Raw genomic sequence first — 21,208 nt, 5'->3', positions numbered from 1 at the left:
CAAGCTGAGATTAAAATATAACAATACACTGTTTGTGCATATATCACATGATAAACAATCTACATGCATTTGTCCCTCCACTATAATAAATAAAAGACCAACTAATGATTTTAAATAAAGGTGCTGTCTTTAACAGTTTAGGAAAGATATAACATTCTTATTTTTTCTCCTGACAACTAAATCATATTTATTGTCACTCTGAGACATTCCTGGTCCACAGAGTGACAGTGCTGACCTCTTTACAGTGATGCTCTGGAATGATCCACTTGGATCTGCAGGACCAAACCATTTATTCATTTTTAAGAAACTAGGTCACAGTGTGAGTTCATGTTGCTTCCTTAAGTGCTTTCTGTATATACTGCTGGCTGTGAATATAAAATACACACAGTCCTGCCTGTGACCCTCACTGGTGTGTCTCTAATGTTAAAACAGCAGATAATCATGCATGGTTGTCTCTACTGTATGTCTCCTGTGGCTTTTTTGTAATAGTACTATAACAGTTGTAGTAGATATTTGTTAATCAAATGTATTCAAAGCATGCATGTGTGTCCTCTTAATTTGCATGTTCAAACAGATGCTACATTTGACAGGGTGAAACTCTTGAAGAGAAACTGATGTTGTACTGTTCTTTCTTTCTCTCATTCTTTCTTTCTCTGTTTCTTTCTTCCTTCCTTTCGTCATTTCTTTTCTTTCTTTCTTTCTTTCTTTCTTTCTTTCACAGTCAGGACAGTCAACCAGGACTGAAACTAAGAAAGCAAAACAGAACTGAGCCATCATTTAGTGGATTTGACACGTGTTTACATCAGGTTGAAAAAATGACTTGCACTTGATCCAGCTTGTTTAAATCAATAAGGCTTAGAGGCATTTGAGGGGGAGTTTGTTCTATTTGAGCACTGCTAGCCGTTTCCTTGTGTTTCCAGTCTTTACAGATGTAAATTGGACCCTCTTAAATGGTGTTATTGTGAATGTGAGTGTGAATGCTTGCTCATCTCTGTATGTTTGCCCTGCAATGGACTGGTGACCTGATCAGGGTGTGCCCCAACGTTCACCCTAGCTGGCCCTCCTGTGGAGGATAAAGGAGCAGTCAATGAATGAATGAATGAACAACACTCTATTTTCCTCAAGAGAGTCAGAGCACTGTCCCAAAATAACTTGTGTCGATTGTTTCACATCAGTTTTTCTAACAGGCGTTAAGTGACTTATCTCAGCGACCAGACTCAATAAAGCTCTGTGCTGATGAGTCTCACGATTATTCTTTCTTTCTTTACAAGTTGGAGAGGAATGCGGAAGTAAATTCTGTAATTAGTCTGGATAAGATTAACCAGCATTGTGTGAGTGTATGTTCATATGTTGTTAAAGATTAGTTTACACAAAAGTATAATAGTGTTTGGAATTAGCACCACTTTGAACATTTGCAAGGGTAGCATCTTATACTTGCTATATTTAGTACATCAGCAATAACTTTAATAATATCCTGTATGATAATAACAGTGAGAGAACTAATGAGCACTTTTACAGGTGATACTTCATGTACATTTTGTTGCTTTAAGACATTAGGAATCATTTTTGTGTTGTGATACTTCTTTCATCACTGGCTGATGATCTTGTACACATTAAGACATAGTTGAGGGCTGTGGATTTAAAGGTTTGGTATTCTCTCTAGAATGTATTTAGATTTTCTTTTTAATCCAATTATGTAACATTTTAATGACAATGCAGGAACAGTGGTGCAGCCAAAGTGCAATATTCAAATTGACACTGCAAGATTATATGTTTGACTTAACAGCGTTATAAGTATTGAAGGGATTCTCCCGCCCCAAAAAGAAAACTCTGTTTGTTGTCAAACTCCAACAAATTTCACATCATCATGATTGTTTGTGTGAAAATGATAATTAAGATGCAAAAGTGATCACTCCTAAGAATTCTGAATTGAAGCAGTCAGAATTCTAATATTGGTTAATATTTATTTATACTGTATATTGATAATAAAGTTTATTTTTTTAACCTTATCATGCAACTCTATATCTTCACAGAGAGGTATTCCAAATTATTCGCTGTGTGACACAAACAGTAAACAGTAAAATGTATTTTCACGTACAAGCGTGACGCAAAGCTGTAAAACATAAAAATCACAATTTTATTTCAAATGTTTGAGAAGAACACATCAAAATAAATGACATTCATTAGACTATTAAGTGCAGTGATATAAAAACAGGAGGAAAAGTAAGAAAAACACCATAATCTAGGGGACGTGTAGATGAGATCATTTGCTCACTGTGGCTTTTATGCTACATTTTCAGAAAAAGTCACTTCTCTGTGATTATGACACACCACTCCTCCACCTCCATCTCCGATTTCAGCTTGTCCCGTTTCATCGGCTCCTCCAGGCACAGGTCTCTTACGTCTCTTGTTGAGCAGAGGGTTGTTGGACGTGTCCAGGTCTTTGATCTTCACCTGGTCATAGTCCACTCTCATGGTGGCCAAGGCGCTGGTCATTTCCTCCTGTTGGACCAAGACAGTGTGTGCTGTAAATGTCATATTTTACTGACACCTAGTGGTGACATTGGAGTACAGGCCCACATTCAAATGCCACATTATTAGGTACAGAGGAGACCTCATCTATCTGCTTCAAGGTTCTGCATGTTGTGCTGGTCTTCAGAATATTTTGGTTGCCTTTCTATCTTTAATAGCAATTCCCATCTAATACCATTCTCTGTAAAACCTAGAGATGGTCATGTATTAATATTCCAGTAAATCAGCAGTTTCTGAAATACTAACAAGCCCATCTGGTACGACAACCATGCCACGTTCAAAATCACTTAAATCGCCTTCCTTCCTCATTCTGATGCTCGGTTTGAACTTCATCGGGTCGTCTTGACCATGTCTACGTGCCTACGTGCATTACGTTGCTGCCATGTGATCGGTTGACTGTACATTCAAATGTTACGATTTTCTCACCTTCACATCATCCCACAGCTCCTTCTCTTCTGTCAAAACACGAGAGGTGTGGAGTGGTGTTGGAGGGACCACCATTGACTGCTGCAGGTAAAAACACAACAGCAGGAGAATACAAGAACACACAGGTAGACAATACCAGGTTTTTATTCATAAGGATTATTAAGTGTCAACTTACACTAATCCAGGGATGATTCATGAACTGTCCAATGGTCATCCGTTCATTGGGGTCCGTCTTCAGTAACTGAATGATGAGCTGTTTCGCTGCAGAGGACAAAGTAATCAGACAGTCTGCAAAATAGTCATTGTTGTCATGTTACTACAGTACATATGAATGTGTAATCCATTCTTTCACGATGTCCTGTCTGTCTAACTTCATATTAAAGCTGTAGGGTGTAGCTTTAATTATTAACTTCAAGCCGTTTCCAAAGATAACACACAACACAATGCTGACTAAGTATATCAACTCTCTCTATCTCTCTCTCTGTTTCTCAGTATAGCAGAGTTTCGAATCTTGTGATGTATGGTGACTTTCCCTCGCTGTACACAGGATGTCATGTGTAATATGTCAAAGCGGAGGAAGGCAAAGCGGACGTACAGCAACGTATAGCTCTAGAAGAACATAGGCGTCCAACAACAATTTTGAGAAGTGGATTCTACTGCTGAAAAAACCCCTGCTCATTCAGCAGCTTGACAGGATAAACACTTGTTGCCTCCACCCACCCCGGCACTGCCTGGGTATTTACACAAATGCTCCCCCTCAGTCAGGTCTGATAGTGTTGTTTTACAAAGCCTGCATTCAGATGAAGGACGCAGTATACAAATAATGTTACACAGTTTGTGTTCATGAAGACCAAACAGAGGCAGAATAATAACATCAACAGAATAAAAATCACCAGACATTACACACTGCAGCTTTAAACGAGAGGTAACTGTGCATGTCTTTTTGGCTGTTAGACATTGTGTACCCATGACGATTGCTCTAAGACAGCAGGGGAAGCTCAGCTTCCTCTAAAATGTGGTCAAATATGTGCTGTGTTTCAATACTAAACGTGTGCTAGAACGCGATTATGTGTCACTAATTCATTTAGAATCAGCTGTGATTTGCGAGGGACGTCTGTAGACAAATAGCTGGTCGTTGTGTGTTATTTGCTTGGGGATATAGACTATTTTCATTTGTACATATACACTGTAAATAAAAATGATAGCATTTCAGTTTTCATATTGTTCATTTGCAGAATGTATGCATAAATAACTGGGCCTGAAATGAGCTTCCCCTGTTCCAAAGACCAGCAACCGCTGAACTGTTGTGTACATATTTTGTATACATGGTCTGACCTTCGTCAGAAACCTCAGCCCACTCAGGGTTGGGGAACTCGTATTGGCCCATCCTGATCCTCTGCTTCATGCCGGGGGAGATGGCCTGACCTGTGTTTGAGTAAAATGGAGGAAACCCACACAGACTGGACAACAGAAGAGGAAACAGCAGAGTCACTGTGCTGTTTTCTTCACCAACTTAAACAACGTCAATAATCAGGTATATCTTGTCGTAAGAGACAAGAGACACACATGATACTCACAGAATGTACATGATTACGCCCAAAGACCACATGTCACATGATTTGTCATATTTCTCTGGCCCAAGCACTTCTGGGGCTGAATGTACAAGCACACACAACAATGATATGGAGATTTGAAAGACAAGACAAACATGGACAATGTGAAAGTGACTCATTTATCCTGTATTTACATATTGTGTAACTTCTAGTTTTACCACTGAAGTCCTACAGTCATATGACAGCAAACACTGACCAACATAATATGGAGTATAACAGGGAGTTTGGAGGGAGTTGTGTAGAATTGTCTCCTTCGCAAAGCCAAAGTCAGTCAGCTTCAATGTGGCGTTACTCTGCTTGGTGGTGTAGAGCAGGTTTTCAGGCTGTTGAGAGAATGAAAGATAATAAATATGAATATATATAGTATATATGTATACATGTGTAATATACTTGCTATACGTATGAAATGTATTCCATAAAAAGACATAAAAAAAATGAAGATATTCATCATATCAGAGAAAACTGTTGTTGAAGGAAGTGAGGAAGAGGAAATGACTCTCTGACCAAGCGAGAGGTGACACACGAGTAAACCACGCATTGGCTTTTTCCAAATGCAGAGACGTGAAAAACACAGAAGCATGCAAAACAGATGTTGACCGGCATGGACATGGTTCCACGGCTTGTGTTCTCTCGCAACAACAAATGCACATGGCCAGGGTAAAGTGGTACACAAGGGATCTATGGATGGATGTTTACAGCAGTGTCGTACAAATATGTACTCCGGAAATGTGATCCATAGAGAAGAACATGAAGGAAAGGAAATATATTAAAAATAAATACTTGCTTCAACGATAATGGTGGATTTTTTTCACTAAATAAATCTTCCTAAGTGGGCCACAAAATGCTGAACATTACCAACCTAAAAAACCTCACTACCCCACTCAAAAATGTCTCAACCAGAGGAGAAGAAACATGAGGGTCTACAGTGGAGATGCACAAAAATATAGACAGCTGTGCAACGCCATAACACTGGGTTTAAGCTCCTGCACTCCAGGAATGCAGATGCTAAGGATTGTTGTACATATTTTACATATACCACCTTTAACTAGACACTTTTAGTACATTTTCCAAGAGGACTTATCCTGGGCAGCAGCAGTACCTTCACATCTCTGTGAGCAATGTCCATGTGGTGCAGGTACTCGATGGCCGTGCCGATGTCATGCATGATCTCCGATGCCTCTGGTGGACAAACAGGGAATAGGTGTCTGAGTATAAATATGCACAGCATAGACTGACAGTATATTTAGTTGCAAAATGCAAACCCCAGCTCACCTCGCTCAGTGAAGGCCTGGTCTCCCCTCGCTTGGATGCGATTGAAGAGCTCCCCTCCTTCCATACTGAGAAATCATTAACAAAAAGATCGGAACTGGGTCAGTGGGGGGGGGGGGGGTCTCAGCAGATAATCACACAAAGCGAGTCATTGTGCCTAATTATTTAATGTTCTGGTATGTCCAGTCTTCTGAGGCACAGCACGCTCAGATGATTCAAGCATTTGTGAAGGATTAAAGCTGAACACAGGGTTTATCTCAGGCTACATATCAGAAACACAGGATGCAGAAGACATGAAGATGTCACCAGGTGAAAACTGATTCACGAATCACATCTTTTCAAAGTGCAGTTTATTCTGTGGCTCAGAATCAAAGGCCTTGTTTTTCCCCTCAAAAGTTCAAAAATAAAATGAAAAACTAAATTCAGATCCCCTGTAGTTGCTTAAAATCTACAGGATAAATTAATAAATTTGAAAAATGATGTCAACTGTGATTTCGGATTTAGCTCCATATAATCCCTATATGTGCTACCTCATTCAGTCACAAATTGAGAAGATTAGGATCATATGTCCAGTAAAGTCTAGCATTTTCCTTCATGGACTCTAAATAAAGCAAAAATAAAAAAAAAGTACAGATGATGCTCACCACTCCATTACAATGAGGAGGCATTTCTTCCCGTTGTGCATGTTTTCATACAGGTTAAGTATCCGGACGATGTGAGGACCACCAGATACTCGCGAGTGCAGCTCAATCTCCCGTCTGGCTTTCGGAGTATCGTAAAGAATCTGTATCCGTAAAGAAATACAGTCACACATGAGCACAAGTGTTAAAGATATGGTTCAGATTGAAATAAACATACTTTGGGCTGAATTCACTGTCTCTGTACAGCACTGTTAATATTCACTATTAAAGGACATAAAGTGGCAGTAATTGGTTAAACGGCCCATAAATGTGTATAATAGTACAAATAGCTTAAAATAAGCCTTTTACTTCAGGCAGGAGTGGTGTTTTAACGTCATTTCGCTCTGCCGTGTTTCTACAACAACCTCAACACGTGCATCTACAGAAGCCTCATCAGCACACCAACAACCAGACGTGTGTAGACAATGGCGTCCTCTCTGGTATGCAAAGGCCACCCACCGTTTTTTCCCCCAATGTGATTTGGAAATGGAGGAATGAACAGAGGAGTCCTCCGTTTATCTGCAGTCTCACCAGTTCTCACACACTGGATGTTAAAAGTCACTAAACTAGAATGTAATTCCCACTGACAGAGCATTCAGCAACATGAACAGTCTTCACATATACGGACACTAATACTGCAGATGTTTCACCGACATTGGAGCAGGATGACACGGAGACCCCAACTCTAACCCTAGTGGATTTAAAGATTCCTCCTCGAGCACTTGAGGCTCATTACATGCGTGACTGAGTGTTATGTAACATGAAGTTTGAATTTTAGAATATTACGTCACAGTTCTGGAATGCTGAGTTGTGTAAGGTTAGAATTCTACAATGTTACCACCACTGACAGACAGACTGACCCACTGTGTGTGCAGCTCAGCACGTTCACTAAAAACGACAGTGTTTAGGTTCAGGTTTCCATCGTATGATATAATCACCAAGACAAACTGGAAATATTCCTGCAAATAGAACTTTAAAGGACAGACTGCAACAAACAGAGGACTGCAGTGCTCAGCCCTCTGTTTCCCAAGCATGTCAGGGAACCATGGTGGCCTTTGCATGCCAGAAAACAACATAACAAACAACAAGCGCGTTGAGTTGTGCTTCACGTCCACTGTGCTGCCGTTAGAGCACATCCTTAACCTGAAGTGCGTGTAAACAGTTTATTCTAAGGCCACAAATAAACAAAGCAATTATAAACATACTTACGAGTACAACTGGACATACTTTCTGAAAATATAATGACCTGGATGACTGATGTCTCCGTGTTACATGATCAGATAAAATAACCATCCTAAAAAAGTGTGACACACTGGACATTTAAATGACGCCCTGCAGGAGGAAGAATCTCTTTTCTGCACAGTATAAGACACAAAGAAAGTGGGGACCACAAAGCACAAAGATTTAAATAATTAATAGCATTTCTCTTTCTTCCCAGTGACAGCAGCCTTCAGAGGACATTTGATCATGGAGGGGAAGGACACACACACACATAGCATGCATAGTGAGGACACTCAGAGACATAATGCCTTCCCTAGGCCCTTATCCTAACCTTAACCATCACAACTAAATGCCTAACCCTAACCCCAATTTTAGCCCTAACCCTAAAACCAAGGCTTAACTCTCAAAAAAATCCTTTGAAGGGATGGCAGAACGCGAGGATAAGCCAAAATGTCCTCACTTTTCCAAAATGTCCTCACATTTTAGGATTTAACACACACACACACAGGTTCACACCGCTATCCTATTGAGGATTCTGCATTAGAGCTGAAACGATTAATCGATGAATCGATTACTAAATTAATCGACAACTATTTTGATAATCGATTCATCGGTTTGAAGCTTTTTTCATGATTAAAACAAGATTTCTGATTGTTTAAGCTTCTTAAATATGAATATTTTCTTCATTTCTTTGCTCTGGATAACAAATTAATCATTAAAAGTCAATAATTTTGGTTTGTGGACAAAACAAGACATTTGAGAACATCATCATTTCCAGGTTTGACGAAACACAGATCAACATTTTTTATGGTTTTCTGATATTTTATGGACCAAACGATTCATCAATTAATCGAGAAAATAATCGACAGATTAATCGATTATGAAAATAATCGTTAGTTGCAGCTCTATTCTGCATTGACTTTCATTCATTTGGACAGCCTAACCTAACCTGACCCCTAAACTAAACCAGAACCAGTTCCTCAGAAATGATTTTCTGCCTCATTAGGATCAGGTTTTGGTCTCCACAGGACCCTAGGTGGGTGTTTATGCCAGAAAAGGCCCTAAAGAGGTCACAAATAAAAGTACACACACACACACACATATTCTTATCACGGACTGACAGTGTTCCACAACCCTTACCCTCAAACCAAGTCTTAAAGGTTTTATTTCTAAGGAATGTCTAATAATAAATCATAAAATGACCATGATGTGTCATCAGAGGTTAAGAAAACACGTGAACTTCACATCACTGGTTACACTAGTGCAGCCAGTATATTCAGTGTAGATTTGGTGTTTTAGTGACCAAATAGGGTCATGTTCAGAAAAGTAAGACAGACGGTGGGCCAGTTATGTGTGTGTATGCGTGTCCTTTTCTGAGGGTGACATGAGGACCTGGAACCGATCATTCATTCATTCACCTGTTACACAACTGTTCCCGTTGTTCTCTATCTCTCCTCTATCTTCTTCTCTTCTTTCTCACCTCTCTCCTACCCCAACTGGTCGAGACAAATGTTGTTTGTTGGTTATTTTATTTATTTTTGTTTGTTTCTATTGTGTTTTATTGTATGGCTGTTACTTTTACATATGTTTGATGTCTTTTAACTTATTTTAGTTGTTTTTTTTAGATGGATTGAATTGCCTCATGTGAGCTTGAACTTTTTTGACTTAGTGTGTACAGCACTTTGCTCCACTTTGGTTGTTTTAAAGTGCTAAAGTACACATAAAGTTGGACTGGAAGTGACCAAAAAGAGTTTCTTTTGTCTGTCCACTGCTGCCAAATGCTTGCTCATTGACCTTACCATGTAAAGTGCTATGACATAATGTTTGTTATCGCTATACAAATAAAATTGAATTGAACTCAATCTCTGTATTTTCAGATTTAAGAAAATAAGGCTACCACGTTTGGAAATGAGATTGCAGTAACCAATTCAAACGCCAGAAGTCGCTGTTGTACACGTTTACATGTATCACCTTTAACCCTCAGAAAGCTCTAAGAAGTTGTGAGGACCTGCTAAACATGTCCTCTCAGTGTCCTCACAGCTTTGAATTTCAATAAAAACAGACCAATAAAGACATATCTCCACACACGCACACATACACACACCTTGAGAGCACATTTCTCCCCGCTCATCTTGCAGTAACATTCGAGCACTTTGCCATTGATCCCCAGGCCGAGAACCTGAGCTGTGATTTTATAGTCATCTGTCACAGCATTTCTTCTAAAATCCAGAGTGGAATAAGCGGGTGGCAGCAGGTCCTGGTCCTCCCTGCAGCCCAGGCTGTCGGGGTCACTGTGGTGCGCGGTTCCGTGCTGCGCAGTAACAGGACTCGCCGTCTGCTCCTCCTGCTTATGATCCTGGTCATGAAGCATTCTCCTCTTTTTTTAACCCCCAAGAAAAAATGTCGTCAGTGAAGCAGAGCAAATGTCTCCATGTCTCAGCTACAGAAAAATGTCCAGTGTCATCTTAGTCCATCCTCGAGGACTTTGGCACACCCCGACAGAACATCTCGACCCACTTTGAACACTGGGAGAAAAAAAAGGGGGGATGAATCTGGAGTAAAGGGAAAAGGGCGGAGGTCTGGAGTCGTTGTATTAGATAACAGAAGTGAACACGGGATTCAAGTTTAACGAAATAAACTAAGCGGTTCGGTGGAAACACAAAAGCAGAAGATCCGTGGTCCAGCCTGCTCCTCACCACCGTTATCTGTTTCTTCCTGCAGGCTACAACAGTCTCTCGACTCCCCCTTACGTCAGAGCGAAGCGGCTCAAATTCATTCTCCAATCAGTCAGAGACGCCGATTCTGTTTGTCTTAAAGGAACAAACCACGCGTAAAGACGCGCCGCACTGTACCGGCGCATGGAGCACGGGCTGATCCGCGTCCAGGGGCGTAAGAAAGGGGAGCAAACTCCGTAAAATAGAGTGCCTTTCTAGGAAAAGCAAAGCACTATGAAAAAGTAGGAGGGCTTTGAAACATGCAACTTTTTTCATTACATAAAAGAAATGGATTCAACTATGTAACGTTCACATACTGTCTTCTTTGGGTCTTTCGGTGAGTAATATGTTACACTGCTTCCGTAAATGTGGATCAAAATAAATCATGAACCAGGAGCAGAAAATGGAATAATAATAATAGGGTCCAGTTTTATTTAACATATTGCTGCTTGACCATAATAGCTTTCTGACCTCCATTAGCCTTATGAAGCACATGAACAAACCTCTGTTGCTGCCACAGTCAGAACAAAGAGAGGAGAAGCAGCCTCTTGTTTTTATGCTCCTCAAGCCTGGAACAGCAGGTCTCTCTCTACTGTAGCTATGGTATATTTACGTAATGTTATGAAATTGTGTGAGTAATCACCCTGTGATTGCTCGGAAATGTGCGGTTTTGTTCAGCAAAGATCTGCTCATTCATCAAAGTGGGAAATAAAAGCATATTTAGTTTAGTAAGTATGTCTGTCGATCTAGACACAAATGCCTCATTTATTGAAGGACACATGTTTTATACAGGCTTCAATTTTGATTTTAGCACAAAAATACACATTATGTGCATATCAAATTCCTAAAGTGAACTTTAAACACGACTTTGCATTCTGTGAATTAACTGCAAACGACTTGTGTAACATAATTTATATTATTTTGCAGGGTTTCAGTGAGTTGTGTTGTCTCTGCGGCTGATGACGTGATGAAAGCCGCAGGTTTCCTTTGCTGTGTGGCTGCAGATAGCTGTAGTTGGTTGATGACAGCTGAGTTGTTAGCCCTGCAGAGCACGGTCCAGCACAGCATCATCCTGCACAGGGAAGGGCATGGTGACACGCAGTTGCCTGTTCTCCTCCATGGTGCGCTGGATGGTCTCGTAGGCGTTTGTGTTACCAGACCAGCAGCGGCGAGCCACCTGGAGAACGAAGACTCACACCAGTCAGCAATCAAGTAATGACCGAACCTGGAACCATCAATGCTTTTCTCTCCCAACCCTCTCACCCCGTTGGAGACGTCCCAGTTGAGCATGAGCTTAGCACGCTTTGCTGCCTCCTCTGAGCCGTCCAGCAGCAAGCCAAAGCCTCCGTTCATTACCTCTCCCCTAAAGGGGTGAAGTAAATGTTTTGTATTGGATAAAGTGAGAATGGAGTGACATTGGGTAGCTTGATTAAAGGTCCACTGTATAAGAATTACTGGGATCTAATGGTGAGACACTGCAGATAATTACAATTAATGACTTCTCACTCATCCCTGCCTTTCCCAGGTGTATTGGGGAACTCTGGTGGCACTGGCCTACCAAACAGAATGTCCTTCTTTTTCATTCATCTTTAGCTTCAAAACGCACAAAATGCACACTCTGACTGGTTTGTCCATTTGGGCCGCAGTTAAATCAGCAGCCTCCAGAATTCAAGGCCCTTGCCTACAGCACATTTTAGTCTAATCCCACCCTTCCTGCTAGCCCTTGCACCTTGGAACGACGTAACAAGGGGTAGTGGTTAAAATGAAGCTTGATAAAATAAAAAAGCCATTTGCAAGTGTGATGATGTTGCTATAATGGACTACAGGCACTGTTAAGCACTTGGCTGCAGCAAAGTGCCGAGACGGCAGAAAAGGTCTTTGATACAATATTAGTGGACCAGTTTATGGTACGTACAAGAAACTGCAGACAAATTGTGTAGCTACACTAACCACAGCATGCTAACCAGTGTTATGACAGACTATATTAATAACCTTGGATTTGGTTTAATCTGGGTAAAATCTCATAACCTGGTGTTTGAATGCACTCCTAAACCTTTTAATTCACCCTGCCCCTAAATGTGAAAATGCAAAATGTGATTGTGGTAGCGACAAGGGATTGAAATGGGATTGAGCCATAAAAGCCTTATTCTTTGGCAACAAAAATCTAAGATTTCTATTCCATTTTAAAGCGATTATACACTTATACAAATACTTTTGGTTAGTATATTTAACTTGTGCCAATAAACCATCCTCTATGTTAGACACTGGACTTTACATTGATGAAAAACGAGGAACATTTAAAACACGTTTCCGTTAACTGAATACTAAGCGAGCCTTACCAGCCAACACCACCTCCGTTATGCAGCGCTACCCATGTGGCGCCCCTGAATGCATCACCAACAAAGTTCTGGACTGCCATGTCTAAAAGAAACACAGCATGAGCTTCATGCTGAAATGAAGAGAGCCTGACAAGCTGGGAAAGGGTCAAAGGTCTGACTTCCAGCTATACTGTATGTCCTTGTGAGGGAAATGGGTAAATATTTTGTAGCTTTACTGATGGCACAACGAGCATCCTTTCAAACTCACATTCATAGGCTTTAACCTGCGTCTTTAGGTTTCAATGACTTTGGGACGTTCTTGCATACAGATGTATAGTGACGTGCACGTACCTGCACAGAAGGCAGAGCCATCATACACATTAGAGGTCTCTCTAAAGGGGCTGTCTGTGCCACTAACGTCATGATGGTCCCTGCTAATAACCACAGGAGCCTGAGTGACAGAAAGAAAAAAGAAACTGAGCCACCGAGAGTCTAGATATTAAACAAACACTACATACACAGCCAGACAAAGCAGCCTCTTACTGAAACTCTTCCATCAGCGATAGCCTGGTTGATCGCCAAAGCAATGCAGACTCTCCCTCTCTGGTCAGAATAAAGGATTCTGGCTTGGGATCCCACAACCTGAATAAAAACCCAGAGGGAAACCATCACTTGTAGCTGCAGCTCAACCTGTGTGTTTGGTATAGTGAGGGAGAATTCAGGTGTGAATGTCGCAGGACGTTAAAGACCATTTTGTGTTTCCCAGCCTCTCTGATCCAGTAGATGTTATCATTGTACTGCTGCCTGATACGATCGGACACGTTGGCACTTATTTCCTCCAGCACCGTAGCAGCGATGTCATCTGTCACGACAAGATCTTGTGCATCACCAGATGTGCACACCCAGCGAAATGGGCCGAAGCCCAAAGAGAAAATGTCCCTGTGGTAAAGACAGACAGTAGAGTGGGCTCACTGTCATCCTGAACAGCATCAATGCTGAATTGAATGTGCTGAAGGAAATGTCTCACCCCATAATGTGTTGTACATAAGAAGGATATCGAAACTCCGTTGCTCCTCCGCCAACTTTTTCTACCTCTGCTCCTGCAAAGATCAATAAACACAGCTCTCACCATTGCGCTCTCATTGACCCAATGATAAAAATAATAATAATAAAGACAATTTCTGTGTGTGCATTAATTATTCACCAGCTCTCTGTGCCTCCAGGAGAAATGCGTTGCCATAGTCCCAGAAGAACAAACCAGCGTCAGTAAGCTTATTGATGGCCTTTATTTGTCTCCTGAGGCTGTGAGAGTATGTGCAGAGTATGGAATGTAGCTCATTTGTATACATAGCAGAAAATATCCCTGAGATATTTATTATTCTTAGTTTATTAGTTTAACCTTTCTTGGACCATCGTACGGAAACGGTTAGGATCAGTCGTCATGAGTTGGTTTGCCTGGCGAAAGGCGAGCTGGACTGGGTAGTAGCCGCCGTTGAACGGGTTGTGAAGGGAGGTTTGGTCTGAACCCAGATCCACCAGGAGCTGCCCGGTTCTCTCATACTCCAGCAGCAGCCGCTCCCTGGACACAAATGCAACAGAGAATATAGAAATAAATGGTGTCTTCTTTCAGATCCACGTGGTATGTTGGTGGCAGACAGTTTTAATCTCTCTCTCACTCACCACAGGTCTACAATGTTGCCATGGTAACCCAGACTGAGGGCTGTTTTGGAGCTCTTTGCCTCTCTGTAAAATAACAATAGAAAAAGTGTCAAATTCATAAATCTATCTACATGCAGAACATATGATGAGAATGCTTTTCATTCCACGTTTATTTGACAGCTACACATACAAATTTACACAATATATGATGAGCTAATTAAAAAGCCCAGATTCTCAAATCCACCCCTTAAGGTTCTCAATACCACAGACCACGGGTGTCCAAACTTTAGATAATGTGAAGATTTCTGGGTGCCAAGGGTCACTTCAGACCTTTTTTTTTTTTTAACAGTAACATTTACATACAAATGCACTGTTAAAAATATAAAAAATTCATTTTCATTGTCACAATTATCATTTTTAAATGGAAATGTAACCAAATCCAAGCCACACAGGAGTGACAAAATGAAAAAGTTAAATAACATAATATGAGATGAGTGCATATATCAGGTAGGTTTTGAACCCAGGACTCCGGTTTCAAATCGGTGTCCATGTCCCTCCCTGGCAATGATAATACATTATAAAACCAAAGCTGTGGGCCGTACAAAATCTCATGAGGGCCGTGATTGGCCTGTGGGCTGGACTTTGGACATGCGTGCCATACACAGTATTTACTAACATACCTTACAGAATAGACATAATTGACCTCATGTGTGACTGAAGAAACTAAAACTAGTGATTGAGACTATTAACGATTCAGTAAAAAGTTAAATGACATTATAGATCAAGAGAATATTAAACGTTTTTTTTCCCTATAGACTTCCATGCAAACTCAGTTCTTTTTGCAACCAGCAGAGTCGCCCCCTGGTGGCTTACTGTTACTTCTGAGCTACACTTTTCAAACTGGAAGACCATGTCTGTTTTATATATCGTCTATGCTCAATACCAGCACAACTGAAGAAGTTCAAAAGGAAAGTATCAGACGTTGAATAACCTGATTCGCTGAATGCAGTGCTCTATGTTGCTGGTGACCTCCATCAGCCAGCCCTGCTCGTGTCGTTTTCTAAGAGGAGCCTCGTCCACCTACATGGAAAAGACGAGTGATTCAGTCACATGGACAGCACTTCCACCATTCACTTCCTCAGCAGTCAGCATTAACAGGAAATGACCTCTGCAATCACACCAATGCAGCCAGCAATGACGGCAGCTTTGGCCTGAGCTCCACTCATGCCGCCGAGGCCAGAGGTGACGAAAACACGACCCCTCAAGTCATCGGAGCCCAGGTACCTGCGGCCGGCATTCAGCACAGTCAGCTGCACAGACACACCACAGGGAAACACATGAAGAGAAAAAAAGGCACTATACTCATGACTGCTTTCATTTAACACCACAGTGATTCTTTCTTTCTGTTTCATGTTAAATCAGGTTATAATTATGTCATACTTCTTTTAAATTCACAAACCATCGTGCCATGAACAATCCCCTGAGGTCCAATATAGCAGTAGCTGCCTGCAGTCATTTGACCATACCTGAAAGTGCACATCAAACAGTTTTCATCATTTTTATACATAACCATTAGAAACAGCACTGACAGATAAAACTTACATAGTTACACCGAGGGCAAACATCTTTTCATACTGGTCTCTGGAAGAGTAGTTTGGAATAACCTGAGTGGAGCAAAAGACAATTAGCAAACCTTTCAATCATCAATTCAACTCAATTCAATTCAATTTTATTTATATAGTCTGACATCACAAACACAATTTGCCTCAAAGGGCTTAACAGCAGTGTTATAATGTCACAAAGTACAAATACTGTACTTAAGTACAAAATTAATGTATGTGTACTTTACTGTTATTTATATTTCTAGCAACTTTTAACTTTACTCCATTAAATTTCCTCTAACTATCTTTGTTACTCATTACTACCAAATAAAATCAGAAGAAGAAGAGTTGGTTATGGTCTGTATTTATAGAGAGCTTTTCTAGTCTTGATGGGTTGCTTTAAACTATAGTTTTGCCATTCAGCCATTCACACATACTGTATTTCATACTCATTCACACGCTGCAACATGGGGTTAAGTGTCTTGCTCAAGGACACATATAGACTAGCACTTTATTGGTTAGTTAATTAGTATATACTTGTATTATTTGAGTCCGATGTATTGTGTGCATTTAAATGTTCTGTATTTATAAAGCACTTTTCTAGTCCTGATGGTCACTTTACACTCATTCGCTCATTCACACCCAGTCACTCACACTTTCATACAGCTCACCTATGCGCAGTGCATTTCTATTATTAATGCAGTGATAAAAATAAATAGTTTTGCAGAATATTGAGAGATACACCTTGCCAAAGCGTGAATTAATGATGGCAGCAAATGCTGTGATGGTAGTCTTCAGACATAAACATTGCATGTGGTGAAATAAAGACAGTGGATTCAACTGACATGAAGCAGCGCATGTGTTAAACACATCCACTGCCCGTGCTTCATAATAAAGCAGCTGCTGTGTAGAATATGATATCATAGCCTCTGATTCATGATAAGTATTATATATATATAGTAAATATCCTGGTGTTTACCATGCCGTTAGTGATGATGGCACGAGGCGAGGAAGGCAGGCTGGGGAACAGGCCCATAGGATGACCGCTGTACATGACCAGAGTTTGCTCCTCGGTCATCTCACTCAGGTAATGCATCACCAGGCGGAACTGCACCCAAACAAACACAAATAAATATAATATCATGTGGTTAAAGCTGCAAAAACAATTAACAAAAAACCTGCAGTAAATTCAGGGTTTACCTGGGCCCAGTTACTGAACACCTGTCCATTACCTCCGTATGTGACGAGCTCCTGAGGAAACTGAAAAACAAAGAAAAACAATAAAGTGAGGATTCCACTTAAAGGTTCATTATTATTGTTATTATTATTATTATTATTATTATTATTATTATTAATAATAATAATAAGTGTTGCTTTGTTAGGTAAACATAAGCTCACCTGAGCAACTGCTGGGTCCAGGTTGTTCATAATCATTAACATAATAGAGGCTGCTTGGCGTGTGCGGCATGGGTACTGATCGATGGGGAGAGCTCTGAGGAGACAGAGAGGAGGTCACATGATGACTGTGGTGGAGCAAAGAAACTAAACAGTGGCATCGCAAGAGGAAATGCTCTGGTAATATGACATGTAACATGATCTGGACACAAGGATTCACTATGTGTGTGTGTGTGTGTGTGTGTGTGTGTGTGTGTGTGTGTGTGTGTGAGTGACAGTGATCTTTTTTTGCCATTACAGCTGAACAGTATGGAGAAATGCCCAATTGGGACTTTTTTGACTGATATTGTGATGGTGATTTTATTTGTTGTGGTTGATGATGTTTTATTTATTGTGTTAAAAATATTAATGACGATAGTTTCGTGGAAGAATGAGAAGTTCAGTATATGAAAACATGTTTGTTTTACAGCATAAGACAATAAAAAAGTAGAACAATTAACCAATTAGCCTTTGTGAATTGCATTTATTCAAATTGTAATTATAATATGTAATCAATTAATTGTTCAGCCCTAGTGCCATCTGAATGTAGAGGGAATTGTGTGTAATTGTGTGTGACTAATATTACAACAGGATAACTGGTTTGACTAATACTGGTTTATGAGACACAGAGTAAATCCTCATATATGTCGTTGTTATTCTATATTTTTTATTTCTTGTCATTGGTTTACAGTTCATCAATCACATTTTTATGTTTGCTGTACAACTGTAAAATAACAATCCTGTGTCACGGCTTGTTATTGACCAACCAAGCGTTTGTGTAAAAGCAAATATGCTCCAAATATCTAATTCTGATTATCTGAAGACTCAAATTCCAATCCCGGTATTAGTGATCATAACATCATCCAGGTTCTTGTTGCCTCACCTCATGCGCAGAGTGGGGCAGAAGCGGTACATGTAGATGTGTCCGTACTGCCGCAGCTCTTGGGCAAACTCAGGTGCGAGTGTTGCGTGGACAGAGGGAGGGAAATAACGCAGAGCATTTCTCAGCGCCAACTGGAGGGAAGAGGAGTTTACAGTAGCTTTGTGAAATCAATACAAATCAAGTCAGACAGATGAGCAGAAAATACTACGAGACGTGGAGAACTCACTGTATCTCTCTTAATTATTGACCTGAGCCTTTACTCTGAGTTTGGGATAATCAGTTCATTCCTTAGAGAATAATCAATTTTTTAAGCAGTCCATGAGGAAACTGTGGTGATGCAAGAAGACAGAGTACACACTGTGACAAAAAAAACGCCGACCGTGCTTCTGTATCTGACATACATATAAGCTGCAAACCTGATTACATCACTTCATGATAATGTTAGGCAGAAACCAGTGGATTTACTAACATCACTGGTGTCTCTGTTGCATTTAGATGTGCAAGAAAGAACGGGGTGGAGAAGCTACAGTCTCTGAGCCACATATGATCTAAATAATCTAAATAAAGCAACGCAGAAATACAGAATAAGAATGTACGGTAGTTACATGACAGTCGAGCATCATTACAGCTGGAAACATGTGGCTAAACTGAGGAGTTTATGAACCTGTGTGCACACAATGAGCTTTTACCACAAACTCACATTCTGTTATATATAGAGACAGGTTTGACAGTGAGTGAGCCACAGTAACAGTCCATTCACACAGAGACTCTGTGAAGGAGCAGTTAGAACCAGACAGAAGAAAACTGTACATCACAGCTCTCAAAGTGAATTTATGTATTATAAATACAGTTTTTTTTATTGTGGACTTTATGCCCTTCCATTTAAAAATAAATACTTTTATTTAGAAATTCCATGGAATATTATCACAAATATTATTATTGATATCATGATGAAATATTCTGATATCATTTTAAGCACAGATCAACTGAAAAGTGGTTTTATATTTCCACTCGTGACCACACTGGACGCTCATTGGCTCCCAGACCATTTGAGTTTTAAACCTCTGCTGTACAAGGCTAAAATAAGCAAAACCCTGATATGACACATGAATTTGCTGATGAGTTTGTGTAACTCTCTCAGGAAACTGAACATATTTGATATTTTAATTTATGTGGAACTGACAAACAGTCACCAACAATTGTTGAGCTTCAAAACAACAACAACTTTCTATAAAAAATATATATAAATTCTATAAATAATATGGAGAGTTGGGTTTTTGCCTCAGGGTGCACGTTCAGGTCTTTGACATATTTAAAAATGACTAACCAGACACCAAAGAGAAGCAGTTTCAGACAAATTCCCTGACCTGAGAGGTTAGTGTTCAATTATTTATTGTAGCCCTTGAGGGATTTGATCAAAAATTAACTAGCCCTTGTTTGGAAAAAGGTTCCTCACCCAAAAGTAAGGCATGCACAAAATGCCTGTGAATGTTCTCAGTCATCCAGGTCATTGTATCCTCAGTAGTTTACATAATATACAACTGGGTTTGCTTCGGTGTTCTTGAAAATGGTGACTGATGAAGCCATCAAGAAATATTATTCATTATATGGGTTAGTTTAAGAAGTTTACACTATGGTAAAGCTTGAATTACTACTTTACACATGATAATGTAGCAACAGTGTAAAAATGATGGATTCTGTGTATTTACTCACCCGCTCTTCTTCTGCGGTGAGGTTTGGAGTCCGAATAGGAGCATGTGGCAAACTGGGATCTCTTCCCTGGTTCGGTGGCAAAGGGTCCAGAGGTAAACCACTGCATAACTCCTTTAAATTGGACATAATGCTGGGGATTTGGAGACAAAAATCAGGCGGCAGCTCACACGTCCCACTGCAAAAAGATCCTGTAAGGACAGAAACAGTGAACTTTTTAAAGGTCGGAGGGCGATTACTCTTCGCCCTCCTGTACCATTGGCTTTTTGGTTGTCTTTGCCCATCACAATCCACCAATGGTACACAGGGGATCGAACAGGGTGTTTGGTAATTATTGATCGGCACATGCTTGAGTGGAAAAACGGACCTCTGCCCTCTGATGCTTCGACATGTACCTTAGTTAAACAAGAATGACAGAATGTTTGGACAGGTCAACAGCTTTGTAGTTTTTTTTTACTGACACTAAATGAATGAATGACATGAACCTTACAGAGCTTGACCGCCCCCTGCTGACTTCATTTGTAACTAATCCAGTCATCACAAATACTTGTTTTAATAAAAATGTAATACTATAAATATGACATGAGGTGTAAAAGCATAGCATACTCACACAAGGCAGAATTATACTAAGTTAATGATGACAGCTGATTTGAAAAATAAATTATATTATACCTGTATTTGAAGGAAATCATGAGGAATAATGGAAACGACAAACTATGGGGTGTGTCTTTGTGCATGTTCTTCTGACACTCATCTCCATGACATGGTTTTACAGCCTGCACTGGGTTCAGTACAAATGCTCCACTGAATCATCATCAACACAACAATGTAAAATACAGATAGTAGTTATGAGTAGGGATGGGACAATGCCCCTTTTTTTGTGTCCAACACCGATATCACATACTCAAGTATCTACCAATACCAATATTAGTCTGATAAAGTCATTTCAGACCATTTAATAAACTATGAAGCAACACATTTATGCTCAGGGCAAAGACATACTTTTCTAACTGCGTAACAAATATTGTTGTACAGTAATAAACAGCCTAAACATGGTTTTTACCTTTTATATCTGCCTGATATCCGATCCAGTGATTTTGACCAATATCAATACTGACCGACACCGACTCCCATCTCATCAAAACCCA

General features: G+C 40.2%; 2 protein-coding genes across 2 annotated transcripts; both read right to left on the bottom strand.

Moving 5' to 3' along the window:
• Nucleotides 1–2,116: 2,116 nt before the first annotated feature.
• LOC131461289 (MAP kinase-activated protein kinase 2-like) lies at nt 2,117–10,573 on the bottom strand. The gene is made up of 10 exons (XM_058632447.1): nt 9,846–10,573; nt 6,485–6,624; nt 5,844–5,908; nt 5,671–5,750; nt 4,768–4,894; nt 4,536–4,611; nt 4,294–4,418; nt 3,134–3,219; nt 2,959–3,039; nt 2,117–2,502 (listed from the first exon to the last, which is right to left on the bottom strand). Exons 1-10 carry the CDS (start codon nt 10,110–10,112, stop codon nt 2,284–2,286), a joined length of 1,266 nt encoding a protein of 421 aa, XP_058488430.1. The 5' UTR covers nt 10,113–10,573; the 3' UTR covers nt 2,117–2,283.
• Nucleotides 10,574–11,188: 615 nt separating this feature from the next.
• On the bottom strand, nt 11,189–20,297 carry uroc1 (urocanate hydratase 1). The gene is made up of 19 exons (XM_058632386.1): nt 20,064–20,297; nt 18,351–18,481; nt 17,432–17,525; nt 17,234–17,293; nt 17,013–17,141; nt 16,035–16,096; nt 15,892–15,958; nt 15,599–15,742; nt 15,424–15,512; nt 14,454–14,516; nt 14,173–14,352; nt 13,978–14,075; nt 13,801–13,873; nt 13,523–13,712; nt 13,317–13,415; nt 13,125–13,224; nt 12,795–12,876; nt 11,719–11,818; nt 11,189–11,632 (listed from the first exon to the last, which is right to left on the bottom strand). Exons 1-19 carry the CDS (start codon nt 20,187–20,189, stop codon nt 11,492–11,494), a joined length of 2,028 nt encoding a protein of 675 aa, XP_058488369.1. The 5' UTR covers nt 20,190–20,297; the 3' UTR covers nt 11,189–11,491.
• Between the last annotated feature and the right edge of the window lie 911 nt (nt 20,298–21,208).

The sequence above is a fragment of the Solea solea genome, chromosome 6, assembly GCF_958295425.1.
Source record: "Solea solea chromosome 6, fSolSol10.1, whole genome shotgun sequence".
Classification (NCBI taxonomy): domain Eukaryota; kingdom Metazoa; phylum Chordata; class Actinopteri; order Pleuronectiformes; family Soleidae; genus Solea; species Solea solea.
This window is presented reverse-complemented; position numbering and strand designations above follow the sequence as displayed.